This window comes from Schistocerca cancellata, chromosome 8, assembly GCF_023864275.1.
Source record: "Schistocerca cancellata isolate TAMUIC-IGC-003103 chromosome 8, iqSchCanc2.1, whole genome shotgun sequence".
Classification (NCBI taxonomy): domain Eukaryota; kingdom Metazoa; phylum Arthropoda; class Insecta; order Orthoptera; family Acrididae; genus Schistocerca; species Schistocerca cancellata.
In genome coordinates, this window is record NC_064633.1 from 493,260,186 (window position 1) to 493,276,434 (window position 16,249).

The 16,249-nt window shown below is 42.3% G+C and overlaps 1 protein-coding gene across 2 annotated transcripts in view; it reads right to left on the reverse strand.

The window, feature by feature from the left end:
* Positions 1-15,316, reverse strand: part of LOC126095197 (cytoplasmic FMR1-interacting protein) — a 159,206-nt gene extending 143,890 nt beyond the window's left edge. For both annotated transcript variants that reach the window (XM_049909930.1, XM_049909929.1), the window contains exons 1-2: positions 15,170-15,316; positions 3,703-3,940 (exon numbers count right to left, since the gene is read on the reverse strand). In XM_049909930.1, the coding sequence (XP_049765887.1) occupies positions 3,703-3,912 (210 nt within the window). In that variant the 5' untranslated portion in view covers positions 3,913-3,940; positions 15,170-15,316. The remainder of the gene's footprint in view (positions 1-3,702; positions 3,941-15,169) is intronic.
* Between the last annotated feature and the right edge of the window lie 933 nt (positions 15,317-16,249).

Consider the following 16,249-nt stretch of genomic DNA (forward strand, 5'->3'; position numbering starts at 1 on the left):
TGAAATGCAGTGAGCAGTTGAAATTAGGCAATAGTGTGGAACTAAACACTTCGTTTCTAATGCACTGACTGCCTCAGCATAAGAGATTAATAAAAACCCAACTTCTTTAGCAAACCGACAAAAGTAACTTCATTGTTCTACAAGGCGATTAATGCATGGCTGTCAGAAAAGTGGAAATAAAATAAAATCTGAAACTAATAACGTATATTAGCCTTCCGTAATTATGTGAATGTATTTTAATTCACTTGATAGCTCTTGGCCACAGAAATCCGTTTTGTTTTCATTTGACGTGAGAGCAGTAAACAAAGAGAAAACAGTAAAATCACTACATGTAAACACGGGTCACGTGGAGACTACACAATTCCTCACTATAAATCAGACTGCTCTGCTCATCAGCCTTGGATCTGTGATATTTCCGAACTGGGCAATATTAAGGCCCCCCCCCCCCCCCTCGAGCGTTTGAGATATGACGTCAAAAATTTAAAAAATCAAATTTTCAAAAATATGTCAATTTTGTAGCGTACATCTTTCTGAAAAATCTGATGCATGAAACATATATGTTTGAGTAAATGTAAGACATGTTATTTGGTATTAAGTGTGCCAGAGTGTAGTGCCACCCCACTTCACACAGCATTCTTCTATCACACACCACTGTATGTCGCTCCGTGGAACTGAAACATGTATATTTTGTACTGGATGCCATCAAACTATATTCAGGACAGTGTAAATTAAAATGTCCTGTGGTGCCTCTCCTGCTTCCAGTCGCCCGGTTTGACGTTTGCCCCCTCTTTTTTAAAAATAAAAAATAAATAAAACTTGCAATTATTACTGGATGGGATTATTTGTAATCGGGAGAACAAGTACTCTTCAGAAAATTTGCACTCTTTATTGCCTGTTAGTTAATAACTTTCCGTTTTGTGTGACATAAAATTAAATATAGGATACATAAAACCAGTAAAGACAAGAGACAAGCAATAGAGCACACATTTCTTCAATTCTTAGCTCCTAGCATTGTTTTTTTCTCTAATCTTGCTACAGCTTTACATGGTGCGCTTTCCTTTCTGCAAAGTTCGTCAAACGTTATGCTACATGAAAAATCAAAATATCGTTCTCTAGTACTGCGTAAGCTGTTAATACAAATAGTACCCAAGACTGGTGTGGTTTCCCGATCTGATTATGTATATTTTGTCATTGTCTGCAAGATAAAACAAAATAGACCTTTCTAACACTGCAGAAATCGTAACACACACCAAATAAACGAGACTGTTTTGGCACAAATGGTCATTTTTATAACATGACAGAATATAATCTGCAAAGACCAACATAAAATGCCTATTAGGCCTACTACAAGCAAAAAGCTTTATGTTAAAAAATAGTTTAACATTTCATTCATATGCTCCAGTTTCTCGAGCATGAGACCGAAAAATAGTAGTATGAATGAATTTTATCCATAGTGGATGTTATAGTACGAGATTTTTATATAAATTTGGAATCGTCATATTCTTCCCCAATTTGTGTGATGTCCCCATTTCTTCTCCTTCCTCGTTCTAACAATCTTGTCATGACTAATTCTGAAACTATTCCTGCTTTTGTCAAAACTTATTTGATGGTTAATTTCACTCGCCCTGCCAGAATCACCGGTTTAGTTATCCCTGATTATTCTCTGGTTAGGCATTGTTAGAATGTTCGTATAAACCATTTTCCGCACTACTTCCAGAACAGAACTTAAGCGGCTGCTAGATGGGGACTGTACAACTGACCCTTACTAGTGTAGCGATCTGGCCAAAAATTTTCTGACAAAATTTCATTTTCCTGGATACACCGAGAAGATAATACATAATCTTTCTTACCTGTTATTCATGTTAGTCATTTATTTCCACTCTGTTAGTCTGAATCTATGGGTTTTCCTAGTAATTATAACAATGCTGATCATTCACAAACCCAAACAACAACATAATCAGACAGCGATTGGCGTTCACTCGTTCAGCTTTACTCCGCTCAGCTTGTGTAGCCCGGTCCCCTTTTGCCTGCAGGAAAGTTTATTTCTACATGTGATGGGGATTCCCCTGACAGAGAAATCACGTACACTATGCACGCATTCAAAAATCAACTTGTGTGGTTTTTTCCTTGTTTTTTTCTATGGGACCAAACTGCTGATGTCATCAGTCCCTAGGCTTACACATTACTTAATCTAACTTAAACTAACTTACGCTAAGGACAACACATCCACCCATGCCCGAGGGAGGATTTGAACCTCCGACGGGGGGGAGCCATGCAAACCATGACAAGTCGCCTCAGACTACACAGCTACCCCGTGCGGCTTATGATTCATTCAGAGATCAACTTACAGAGAGTGTTCAAAAAGCAACAGGGACGTGCATAAAAATCATATGAGTAATCAATAGACCAACGTGCGCTGAATGCTGGGAGCTTCGTGAAACAAGGTGTTTCTCCTCAAGAATTTGCTCCCCCCCCCCCCCCTTTCCCCTCTCTCCATCATAGATCTGGGCCCGCTGCGCATGCGTGAATCTGGCAGCTTGGGCACAGCAGTAAAATTTTTCCCAGTTGCATCTAGCTGCTTGCAGCAACTGCTTACACAGCCAACAGCCACATTTCTGTAGCCAGAAACAGGAGAAGGCACTACTCATACGCCACTCAACTGCAACTGCGCATGTGCATGAGCCCACTCGTAACTGCTAAATCAAATCTAATGTAAACAGTTTTGACGTCACGCTCATCGGAGACAATTTGTTGTTATGAAGCATTTCATAGTCTTCCTAAAGCCTTTGACACATTTTGCTGTTGGCAAACGCTTGTATGAGCACTGTGTCTTGTTGTATATGGCACATTTCCTTTGCAATTTATGTTTTATTTTCATTTTGTTCTCTCATTCACGTTTTATTGTTGCAGTATTATTCTGCAATAGCGGGATACAATAATATCCTTTTGTTAAGTATCAATTCTTACCAGTCAAAAATACAAAAATTTAACTGAAAACTAAAAGAACAAAAAATTCCCGGGTTTTCCCTCGTTTTCTCCCGGATGAAAAAATTCCCAGGTTTTTCCCAGATCTCCCAGTTGTCCCAGGTCGTATACACCCTTATTTAAGAAAAAGGTTTGCATAGAGGCAGGACTTGGCACAAACCATATTAGTTGGCATAAATTTTCATAATCTGCCACATACATCATTCCAATATGGAAATCATCAAGGACCTTAACTTCAAAGCTTCTTGGACAATGCATCACATGTTGTTACGGAAATTCAGTTTCCACGACTACTTCTGTTGAAATGCCTGAAAACCATTCAAACAGTTACACTGGGGAAGCCTTTAACAGCAGAGTGGATTTCTTTTTCTGTTGCCTATTCTTTGACCAAGACCACCTTTTCAGAATAATTATTATGATCACTAATTCACCCGGTATTGTTAGATACATAGCAACATTCCTGGTCGTACAGGAATGGGACAAGGCCACAGGAGAAGGCAACTGCCCCAGTAGTCACCTTTTAAGGTCATAGGACTTTGTAAAAAATCTAAACCTGAATAGCCAGCTGGGCATTTGAAATCCATTCCTCCAGTGCCTTGAATACAGGTTCAACTAGTTTCGCTACACTGTACTTTCGGTTGTATTTATACACAGGTTACAAATTATTCACTATTGAAATGATATAATAAATATTTCTTTAAGCATTTCTTGACTTACAAGACTTGCATGAACTGTTGCTTCTTCGATGTATTTTGCTATTCCTGTAACAAATCCATTACGATCTTCAAAGTTTGTATCAAAATTTGCTTGGTATAAAACAGAGCATGGTTGAGCTTCGATGCACGGTTGCTCATCAGGCAATGTCAGTTCATCAAGAACGTCCACATTAGACAGAGCATCTGCAAGAGTCACTTTCTCAGTTGCCATTTTCGTCCTAAAATTTGAGTATGTTCACCTGAAATAAAAATTCACACAGCTGTGTAAAAAGTTTCATTAACTACTAAATTAACTGCAGTATCTGGTACAGAAACCACACTAATCATATATAGAGAACTGAACACTGGGACTGACAGCTTCATCTTAACAAGAAATACATTTAATGATCTTACTATTATTATCTAATAACTGTGTTACTAATGAAACAAGTTGTCAAAGATGTTTATATGGTAATTACAGAGAACATTGTTATGCAAATATCTTCAGAATTAATTTGAATAGTGTTTGACACAATAAACAACAAAATACTTGACCATTACCTAGACACACTAGGTATATGGGAAACAGAAAACAGTTGGTTCCAATTTTATATTACAAGTGAACTATGAAGAGTTAGAACTTAACATGCTGAAAGAAAACAAATGTGCAGTAGAGAAAAATGTCAGCTGTGAAAGTTCCACATGGGAGTATAATGGGCCTAACTGGTACTTCCTTTTATTTTAATGTTTATATAAATGACTATCCAGAAAACGTCAAACTAGGAGACTAAATTATTTTGTGAATTTTAATAATTTCCTTGTGAACTAAATGTCCAAAGCAATTTAGGGTTGAAGCCAGTCGTCTGCTACAATCCAGAGATTTTTTTGCACACTTTCCAACCATTCTCAGACGAGCCCTTCAAAGACTGACAGAGACATCCACTATTCTGCAATATATGACATGCTTATGAGGTATTCCATGCATGTGTGAAGATCATGTTGATGTACTGACCACACTACCTGGTGGAAGCACCCTATTTGGTGGAACTGTGGGACCTGATAGTCCAATAGAGTTGCTTTGGTGATAGGCATGCTCTGTCATCTTTGATTAGAGCAGTTCATTGAGAGGATAGGATTCCACTCATTATCCAGCTGGTAGCTACTGTCGCGGTTCATTAAGTTTTCTGCTGTGTATTTCCGTGAATTCTTTAGTAATGGAGTACCAAAAAGACATCCGCAGCTTGTGGTCTTGCGGTAGCATTCTCACTTCCTGCGCACGGGATCCCAGGTACGATTCCCGGCGGGGTCATGGATTTTCCCTGCATCGAGATGACTGGGTGTTGTTGTGTCATCTTCATCATCATCAATCATACCCATTATGGTCAGAGGAAGGCAATGGCAAACCACCTCCACTAGGACCTTGCCTAGGAGTCAGTGGGGTTCTCCCGCATCATCCCCTACACTGCTTGGAGTATGGGACCACCACCACCACCACCACCACCACCACCACCACCACCACCAAAAAGACATTGCTGTGGCCGTAATTATTGTTTTATCACACTCCATTGAATAACTAGTGGAGATTCAATGTTTCCGAATAGCCGATTTGCTTGGTTTCAAAAGGCAAGTGCAGTGCAGTGATCTTAGGCAAAGCATGTGGTCTGGCCTATGTAAGACACTAGCAAACCCAGCAATGCTTTTGCAATTGCTGAATATGTATGGAAATTGGGTACACATCCTTAACTCCTCCTCCCGTCCCCCCTTCCTCTCTGTCTGTCTTCTCCCGCCCCCCCTTTTTCTCTGTACATTAACTCTTCCACACTATCTCGATCCATCTCCACCTTCCCCCTCTTTCCGTCCGGTTCCTCCTCCCCCTCTCTACGTCCATTTCCTCCCCCCCCCCCCTTTATCCATCTCCTCTTCTTCCCTCTCTCTGACCTTTATTCGAAATGAAACCTTGATTGGGAATTAAAATCACTCAAAATGAATGAGTAAATTAGTTGGGATTACTGGTATATAAGAGTATGAGAGAGGCCTTTCCAGCAGTTAGATCTGTGGGGGTAGTAGCTTCAATGACAGTATTCCGCATAGTTTTAATAAGCAAATGGTTAGGATTACAAAGTTTTAGACAATTCGTATTCTTTAGTAATATTTTAATCAAAGCCATAAATTAAAGTTGCCTGTTTTCTGTAAAACCAATGCCAAAGAAGAAAACAAAACACCACACTGTTGTATGTAAAATATTTTTAAAATTTATATATTAGGACGAAATATAAACATGGGAGAAACAATTTGTCTAATGGTTTACATGCCCTGCTACTGTAATTAAAACTAATGTAAGAAAGAAAACGAAACTGCACATTTTCACAGCACAGCATAGCATAGCAATTTCTTTCTCACAATCGGTTTTAACAGAAAACTCTACACTGCCATTTAAAGTAATATGTCTGTCTGAATCCTAATTACTGACTTGCGTAAAGATCTGAAGTAAATAAAATGTTTATTAGAGCATCACGTAAAAATTTGAAGTAAATTACTCAATCACATTTCAAGATTTTTTGGTAACAACGTTAAAGACGGACTTGTCTTTATATAGTAGTATAGATATCACACTAGCAGGGTATTTTGTGAATTCCAGATTCTCACAGTACACTGTCCTTCAACAGGTCGGCATACTTAGATGGTGGTCAGAAAAACACTTTCACCTGAAAATTACTGCTGCCCCCCTTCTACAAGACTGCAACAAACTCATATCCCAAGGGTGGCCACACTTAGGCTTCATTGCTGCAAAAGACACAGGGCATCTGCAATCCAAACACCAATCTGTACTCATCTCTTATTTTGGTAAATGTTCCAGACAACAACATGCAGACTTGTTGTCCTCAGATTCTATGCCACCCTGCACAACCACATGTGCTTCCACGACCACTACACCGTAATTGCGGGCACTATTTTCCTACATGATGTCACATGGCCGCTAGCATCTCGCACTGTATCCATGCACTATAACGGTATTTATGCCGGTGCACAACCATGGAACGGCAGTTCAGTCTTAGCTAGCACATCAGTGATTCCTGCGAGTTCTCTATACCAGGTGCCAACCACATGAGTTTTCTATCAGAGCTCTCCTTAAGGAAACATTGCTGGACAGTTGGTGTCGTCTCTAACTTCTAATCCCTATCAAGCTTAGGTCAGTGTCTTTACTTTTCCCCGATTGGTTGGTTGGTTTAAAAGAGGGGTGACAAAGGGGGGTGAGGGGGGGGGGGTGACGAAACTGCTAGATCATCAGTCCCTCATTCCGATTAAAATAATTCCACAAGGGTGGGAGTAAAATAATCGAGACATACAAAACACAGCTGGAAGAAAGGAGAAAACCACAAGAATGACACAAGGGCAACAAACAGTAAAATGGACAAAATCAGCCAAGAAAACCACAGAGAGACGCAGGACACATGTACAAGAAATCAAAACAAGAGAGCAGATTACCACGGCAGGGTGATAATGAGAATAAAAAGGAGAAGACAGCCACTCTGCAACACATTAAAACTTCCACCCTAAAAACCCTATAGTGGAGGACACAGAGGGACAAAGGACATGTACTAAAACTTAGGTCAGATGATAAAACCCACCCTCACAAATAAAACATAAAACTAAAGCTGCTATTGAGGCACTGTCGCACAGCACTAAAGGTAGGGTGCTGGGAAAGTTAAAAGTCCGCAGCAAGAGTGGCGGAAAGTGGGCAGTCCAGCAAGTGGTTGATGACCATCTTTTGTGAGCTACAGTGACACCGAGGTGGGTCCTCGTGACGGAGGAGGTAACAGTGCGTTAGCCACGTATGGCCAATGCAGAGCCGACAGAGGACAACTGATTCCTTGCGAGAGGACTGCATGGAAGACTTCCACACATTCGTAGTCTCCTTAATGACACACAGTTTGTTGTGCATACTGTTATGCCATTCCGTCTCCCACAGCCAAAAAACCCTGCGGCATAAGAAAGAACGCAGGTCAGTTACGGGGATGCCCATCTCCAGAAGCGGTTTACGCATAGCCTGTTTGGCCAGCCAGTCGGCAAGTTCATTGCCTGGGATCCCGATGTGTCCTGGAGAGGGTAGCACTGGTCGATCGCTTGTAGGCTGCTCAAGGAATCAGTACACAGGAAAAATGACTCGCCAGGGCATGAGCAGATGAGCTCAAGAGCATGAGATATGGCCTCCAGCTCTGCAGTGAAAACACTGCAGGCATCTGACAAGGAGTGCTGTTCATTATTTCCTCCATGAACATATGCAAAGCCTACGTGACCATCAGCCATCCAGCCATCGGTGTAAACCACGCCATGGACCCGGTACAATTTGAGAATCGAGAGGAAGTGATAGCGGAGAGCCGCAGGGTTAACGGAGTCCTTAGGGCCATGCAAATAGTCCAGAAGAATCCTCGGCCTAGGTGTACACCACGGAGATGAACATGAACGGACCTCGAGGAGAGGTGGTAATGGGAAGGATTCCAGTTCAGACAGAAGGGACCGGACGCAAACTACAATCGTAAGCCCTGACTTGGGCCGCCAATGCGGGAGATGAACCGCCGTGGTTGGGAAAAGAAGATGGTAATTTGGATGCACAGGAGAACTACTAATGTGTGCAACATAATTGGATAACAGTTGTGCATGCCTAACCTTCAATGGAGGGACTCCAGCCTCCACCAGGACACTGGTCACCGGACTTGTTCTAAAATCTCCCGTTGCTAGGCAAACGCCACAGTGATGCACTGGATCAAGTAAATGCAATGATGAGGGCGCTGCTGAACCATAAACCAGACTCCCATAGTCAATGCGGTATTGAACAAGGGCTCTGTAAAGCTGCAGCAGCGTACAGCGATCAGCACCCCAGTTGGTGTTGCTTAGGCAGTGGAGGGCATTGAGGTGCTGCCACCACTTCCGCTTAAGCTGACAAAGGGTAGTTAGCCTAGTCAATCGGGCATTGAAAAGCAGTCCTAGGAATCGATATGTCTCCGCTACAGTGAGTGGATTGTCATTAAGGTAAAGTTCTGGTTCCGAATGAACGGTGCGACACCGACAGAAATACAGGACACACGACTTCGCAGCTGAAAACTGGAAGCCGTGAGCTAGAGCCCACGACTGCGCCTTTTGAATGGCTCCCTGTAGGTGCCACTCAGCAACACCAGAACTGGAGGAGCAGCACAAAATGCAGAAGTCATACGCATACAGAGAACGTGAGACTGACGGCCCTACAGCTGCTGCTAGACCTTTAATAGCCACTAAAAATAGAGACACACTCAATACGGAACCCTGTGGAACACCATTTTCCTGAATGCGGGGGGAGGGAGGGGAGGGGAGGGGGAGGGGAACTCTAGGAGGCACCGACTTGGACATGGAAAATACGAAACGACAGGAAGTTTTGGATAAAAATCGGAAGCAGGCCACAGAGACCCCACTCATACAATGTGGCAGGGATATGATGTCACCACGTCTTGTTGTATGCTTTACGTAAGTCAAAAAAGATGGCAACCAGATCTTGGTGTCTGGAAAAGGGTATTCGGATGGCAGACTCGAGGGACAAAATTATCAGTGGTACAGCAACCCTGGCTGAAGCTGCCCTGGCATGGAGCCAGTAGGCCACGTGACTCCAGGACCCAACCCAACTGCCAACACACCATATGTTCCAACAGCTTGCAAAGAAAGTCGGTGAGGCTGATGGGCAGATAGCTATCCACATCAAGTGGGTTTTGACTGGGTTTGAACACTGGAATGATGGTGCTCTCCCGCCACTGCAATGGAAAGACGCCATCGGACCAGATCCAGTTGAAGATGACAAGGAGATGTCGCTTGTAGTCAGATGAGAGATGTTTAATCATCTAGTTCTGACAGTAAATTTTCAACCTCCCTACCTTGGCCAGTAAGCATGGCACCATCCCTCAAGGGGTTATGCGCGTTAAAATCTACCAAAAGTCAGAAAGGTTTAGGGAGTTGATCAATCCGTGCAGCCAATATGTTCAGGGGTACTGCATCATCTGGAGGAAGATATATATTGCAGACAGTTATTTCCTGTGTAGTCCTTATCCTGATAGCCACAGCTTCAAGAGGGGTTTCAAGAGGCACAGGTTCGCTACATACTGAGTTCAGGACATAGACACTAACTCCACCTGACACTCCTTTATAGTCACTACGGTTCCTGTAATACGTCGGGAATCAGCTTTCCTGGAGAGCAATGCAGAAAGCAGGTGTATTGCTTAACAGTTGCCGTAGCTCAGCCAAGTGGTGGAAAAAACCGCCGCAATTCCACTGGAGGATTATGTGATTATGAGACTGGGAAGGCATGAAACAATGAGGCATTACACCTCAGGGTCACCTGCTGTCACCAGATGAGTACCTGTGCGATCGACATCCATTGTGTCTGAGTGCCCAGCGAGATCTAGGTCCTCGGAGGACGCCAGAATCTCCACCTCATCCTCAGACACACAGCTTGTAGGGAGTGGGGGTGTGGGTGCACCGCAGTGCCTTGGTTCTCGGGAGTCTATTTCTTTTTAGGTTTCTCTCGCTGCTCCTTAGGTTTGTCCAGCCGAGAGGGCTTCACTGATTCAGTCTCAGGGACTGAGGAGGACCATAAAGCCCTTCGACCAGCTAATTGTGGTTGCTTCAGCCACTGCAGGTGTCAGCTTTGCCACTGGTAGGAACCTTGAAAGGGAGTGACACAAGGGATCCCTTCCTGGTGAGAGGAGCCAAAGGAGACTTATGCTGCTCCCGCTGACAAGTGGGGACTGATGCCCCCAAATGGTTGGGGGGGGGGGGTTGCTCCTGAAGTAGGTTGTGCAGGAGCAACAGAAAGGGAAGTGCCCCCCCCCCACCATCAAGGGGGCAGGTGGAGTCTGATGGCTCTGAGAGCCAAATGTACACAGTGGAACGGAAGATGGTAGAACCGTTCTCACAGCGGTGATGTAGATAGACATCATAAGCACAGGATGTAGTCACTCATATTTTCTCTTAGCCTCAGTGTAGGTCAATCGATCCAGGGTCTTGTATTCCATTATTTTTCTTTCTTTCAGAAGAATCCTGCAGTCTGGCAAGCAAGGCAAATGGTGCTCTCTGCAGTTGACACTTTGGGAGGTGGGGCACAGGGAGTATTGGGTTATAAAGGACATCCACAATCCTGACAGGTGACTCTGGAAGTACAGCAGGAAGACATATGCCCGAACTTCCAGCTATTAAATCACTGCATCGGGGGGAGGAATATATGGCTTTATGTCACAGCGGTACACCATCACCTTGACCTTCTCGGGTAATGTGTCACCCTCAAAGGCCAAGGTGAAGGCACCGGTGGCAACGTGATTATCCCTCAGATCCTGGTGGATGTACCAGATGAAATGGACACCTCGCCACTCTAAATTGATGTGTAGCTCATCACCGGACTGCAAAAGAAGGTCCCTGTGAAGTATGATACCCTGGACCATATTTAAGCTCTTATGGGGCATTATGGAAACAGAAACATCCCCCAGCCTTTCACAGGCAAGTAGTGCCTGTGACTGGGTAGAGGATGCTGTTTTGATCAAGACTGACCCTGACCGCATTTTGGACAAGCCCTCTACCTTCCCAAACTTGTCCTCTAAATGCTCCACAAGAAACTGAGGTTTCATTGACAAGAAAGATTCCCCATCAACTCTCATACATATGAGGTACCGGGGTGAATAAGCTTCACCCTCATCAGCCTGGTGTCCCTCCCATGGTGTGGCCAGGGAGGGGAATGATTCAGGGTCGTATTTCTTAGCATTGAAGTAAGACCTTTATCGCTTAGAGACTGCTGATGATTGACCACCAGCAAGAGATGGCGTACTACACTTCATGGCATGTCATTTGCCATGATGTCACCCACTCCGACACCATCTACTCCTTGACATACGTTGGGAGTTAACGGCGCAGGCATCAGCAGTTCAATCCCTGTGTGGTCAGGGGGCTACAACCAGCAGTGTACATGGCGGCGCCACCACGATAGACTGGCTACTGTGCTGGATCTCAAGCTCAAATGAGCTAAGAAGTTCATTATCGTCAACAGCACAGAAAGCAATACTGCACAGAGGATGGAGGAAAACGCACCCAGGAGGATGACCTCGCCTAACACCTGGAGAATGACCATGCAGGTCAAGACTGCATAGTTGTGTAGCACCAATATTGTATGGCCTTCCTAAAATTCATAAAGAAAGTCTACCTTTACAGCCAATAGTAAGCAACATTGGTGTCCCAGTATTTGATCTAGCCAAATATCTTACTCCTTTGCTGAGATTAGCCAAATATCTTACTCCTTTGCTGAGATCATTGGTGAGCAAATTTTCACATTATATATGAAACTCTGCCGATTTTATCAACAAACTGGGGCTCTCTGTCTAAGTACGTCAGATTGTTTAGATAGCTTCGACATGGTATCTCTTTTTACAAAGTCCTTCCAGCAGATTCATTGGCTATAATTGGTAACAACTTTCAGGTGGACTAAACTGCTTTGTTTTGGCACAATCCTTCCTCAACCAGTTTTATGTTTAGCCATGAAAATTTTGAGCAGACTGATGGTTCCACTATGGGTAGTCCCCTGTGTGCTTTGCCCTTTTGTGGGAGGACGATGAGAAGAGCGCATTTGAATCAGCAGCCCATAGACTAACTTGGTGATACTTTCATAGTGTGGCCTCATAGAGAAGATGAATTAATGGAGTTGGGATCAGTGAAGAACCATGTATTATTACGGAAGGGTGGAATTTACAAAATACCTTGTCAGTGTGGTATGGCTCATATAGGCCAGAATACACACCACAGAAGAACGCTGCACCAAATATCAGTGCTGTACTTGCCTTCTGCTATGAAGCAGGCTTGCTATTGTACCTCCACTGAAAATGCAGCAGAGTATGATAAAACAATAATTTTGGCTATGACAACATCTTTCAAGTACTCCATTATTAAAGAATCCATGGAAATGTACACGACAGAAAATCTTATGGACCGTGACAGCGGCTACCAGTTGAATAATGCATAGAACTCTCTGATCTCCTCATTTCCACCATTTGCTCTAGTCAAAGATGAGAGAATATGTGCCAATGGCCATGGCAACACTGAACAGCCGAGTTCCACCAGCGAGAGCACTTTTGCTGGGTAGCGTGCTCAGTCTGTCACCATGATTTTGTTGCACAAGTGGGATACTCTCAGCGAATGACATGTTGCAAAATGGAGGATGTCTTTGTCAGTCTTTGATGGCTCACCTGTGGATGACTGGCATGTGCCCAATTGAAATATCATGGAGTGTAGTATATGATGCCCAGTTGCAAGGCAAAATTTCTTCAAAAATCATTTTTGCTGATGAAAGCAATACCATAATTACCAATAAGTTACCACTGCTACAGTTAAGCAAAGACTTTGACACAATTAAAGTGTACGAAAACAGTCAGGAAAAACACAGTAAGCCTTATCCTAAATCACACATGCACAGGTTAGCTGAACCTACCGATAGCAGATATCTGCTTCATCATGTGATGTAACATATGGGCAAATCAGAAAATAACAGAACAGTGATAACATTTTTTTTTGTGACTACACTATTTTTTTAGAATACAGGTTGTGGTGACAGATTGCACTGTAGCATAGCCCAACATATACGTCATAATGAAAGGTAACAATTTGCTTGTCAGTTGGCAAAGACAATGAACCTAAATACAAAATCTTAGTTGTGCTTAAGCGTTCAATCTGTAGCTTAGCCCTAGTCTTAGGTTAGGTTGAAAAGTGACAGCTTGGTTACGTGTTGGCAAAGCAGTATCGAAGGTTTCAGTTAATCCCCACACAAATACAAATTTTTGGTGTTGAATATACCTTCCTTCCTTACCATTTATTTATGACACGAAAATATAAACCATTTAGTTTTATTTATTCACTAATTTTTAAATTTGTATCAGTAAACTGTATGGTGTAAAATTATGTGGAGCCATTCCAACTTGGAGGGAAAAGAGAGAGAGAGAGAGAGAGAGAGAGAGAGAGAGAGAGAGAGAGAGAGAGAGAGAGAAACTAAAGTCGTAGCCTATCTATTCAATTCTAAAATTCTAACATAAAAAAAAGAAATTCATATATTGTATTCATTAACTTGAGTTGCTCTATATTACTGGCACACTCCTTGTAAAATGAGTAACAAATCCACCCCCTGCCCGTTAAAAAACTGCATGACACAAAACACTTGACCCAGTTTGTTCTTTGCTACAGGTTAAGTTTCCTAGAGCCGAATGGTCATATGGCCATTGCAATCCTGGCTTCTATTTATTTAGAAACATTTTATGCTGACACTAACTAATATGTTGAAATGATGGCAAAATGAATGTCACCTGCACACTATGCCCAGATATATTAGCATCGGTGTGTAGCAGAACTTGCCTCCAAATAACTTACTCTGTACATGTAGGCATAACTCATTACAATTTTTTGGCGAAGCACACAAAACAACTTTTATGTCATAGAAGAAAGCACTCAAAGAAATAAAAAATAGAAACAAAATGGATCACTGCTTTCAATTATTTAAAGGGCTACAAATTTTAACTGTTCACTGAGAATATAAATTTTTAAAATTCTTATGTAAATCCATCACTATGCAAGGAAAGCATTATACACAAAAGAAATGACTACTAGGTGTTGCAGCTAGGTTGTAAACACAGATGATGAATTCAAAAAAAAGAACACAACACGAGCATTTCAATTTTTCTGGTAAAATATCTACACAGTTTGAAAAGATACATCAATGAGCAGCTTTGAAGAAACTACTAATGAATATGTGCACAAGAAAAGTTAATATTAGGATAAAGGTTATTCGAATGAAATACAGTAAGCACATTAGAAGTTTAAAAAAAAAAAAAAAGAAAAAGAAAAAAAAAGCAGCAGTAAGTACCTACAGCACAGTTTCAACTCGTGCTGTATTTAAACAATGTAATCAATTTCTTGTGCTGGCCGTGAAATAACCACATACAGCGCTGGTCCACTTGGCATATTTTGATAGTGTGTAATATATAAAATTTATTTATTGTCTACACCCGTATCGTAGAAAAAATTGATATAACTCATTTTATGTCAATCACAAGGTGTACCATGCCCTATCCACTGTTCGCATTTAATTCGGATGTAATACTTTTGCAACGTTAAATACAAAGAGAGAAATCAGTTGCGGTTGTTATTACTACTGCATCAGCTCCATTGTATACACACTAGTAATTTCTTTTAAAAAAAGTAAGCAAATAGACGTCTTTATGGGTATTGTTGTTCAAATGTCAGCAGTGTGTGTAGTATTTCGATCTGGTACAATACTGTCAACAGTTACCACAACAAATCAAACCAAAACATAAGTTGACAACTCTTGTATGCAAACAGCCAGTGCGCAGAGGTGGCTTTAATGGCATAACGATCTACGAACGGAAGACATAAGATGTGTATCCGATAAGGGCGGCTACAATGTTCACTAAATTTGGTACCTTCAAAATTATTAAGCAACCACACCCAACACAACAATCGCTCACATCTTCCACGGCGTCGCCCACTCCCACTTTGCTCTAACACTCTGACAGTAGCATACAATTACAGCCCAAAGTTAATCGTGTGTGCATATCCTCCGACCATAGATACTGGCCCTATCTTCAGGGTTCCATCTGAGATCATTCGCTTGCATCGGCCGCCACAGTTTCTACGTTACTAATAACTACCGGAACGGTGATTTTCTGAACTACTTTCAACTGTGCGAATCGGTGGAATAAGAAAAGTGAGTTAAGCACGGTTTCACTGGGGATTTACGATATGCTACACGATACGCGATGCTACTCACGATACGGCGCTGAAGCAACCAGCATTGATGGTGCACATAGCAAAGTAATTGAATAACCAGTTCACATAGGGATACGACACTGACACGTATCTCTATCGTATTACCTGACGCAAGAGGGAGTGCTGGGTGCTCCACGCAATTTTGTTGTACAATATAAATTTCGTGTCTTCGAATGTGCATCGAAAAAAACTGTTTTATGCCTTGAAGCAAAGCTATACATCCGTCTTTCAACTCAGTTTCTTAGTAAAAGTCAATTCAAACAGTTGACTTTGTTTGCGGATACGTTCCGAGAGGTACTGTGGCTGCGCTCTTTTCATAGATATATTTTGACTGAAGCACATGGCAGAGGCCATTTTGGATTCCATCAAGCTCGTATTCAATGTCTTTTTATATTATAACCACGTTATAAACCATGTCCAACAAATAAATGCTGTTCCAACACACTGGTACACTGAGGAAATCACGAAAAGATGCAGGACGTTGGTATTAAATGTCACATAATGAGATATCAGCATGTAAAGGTTTCAGAACGGATATGACGCAGGACAAAATTCAAAGTTGTGCGGTACCTCTGTTGTGTAATGGGCAAAGTCGTTGGCACACGGGACGAGACAGCTATGTTCAAGTGTACACAAATGATATATACCACGTCACGACACACAGCACCGTCGGCTGCCCAACGTGATTTTCTTCCCTCAGCATTAACCAGCGTCAGATTTTGGCTCGCAAACGA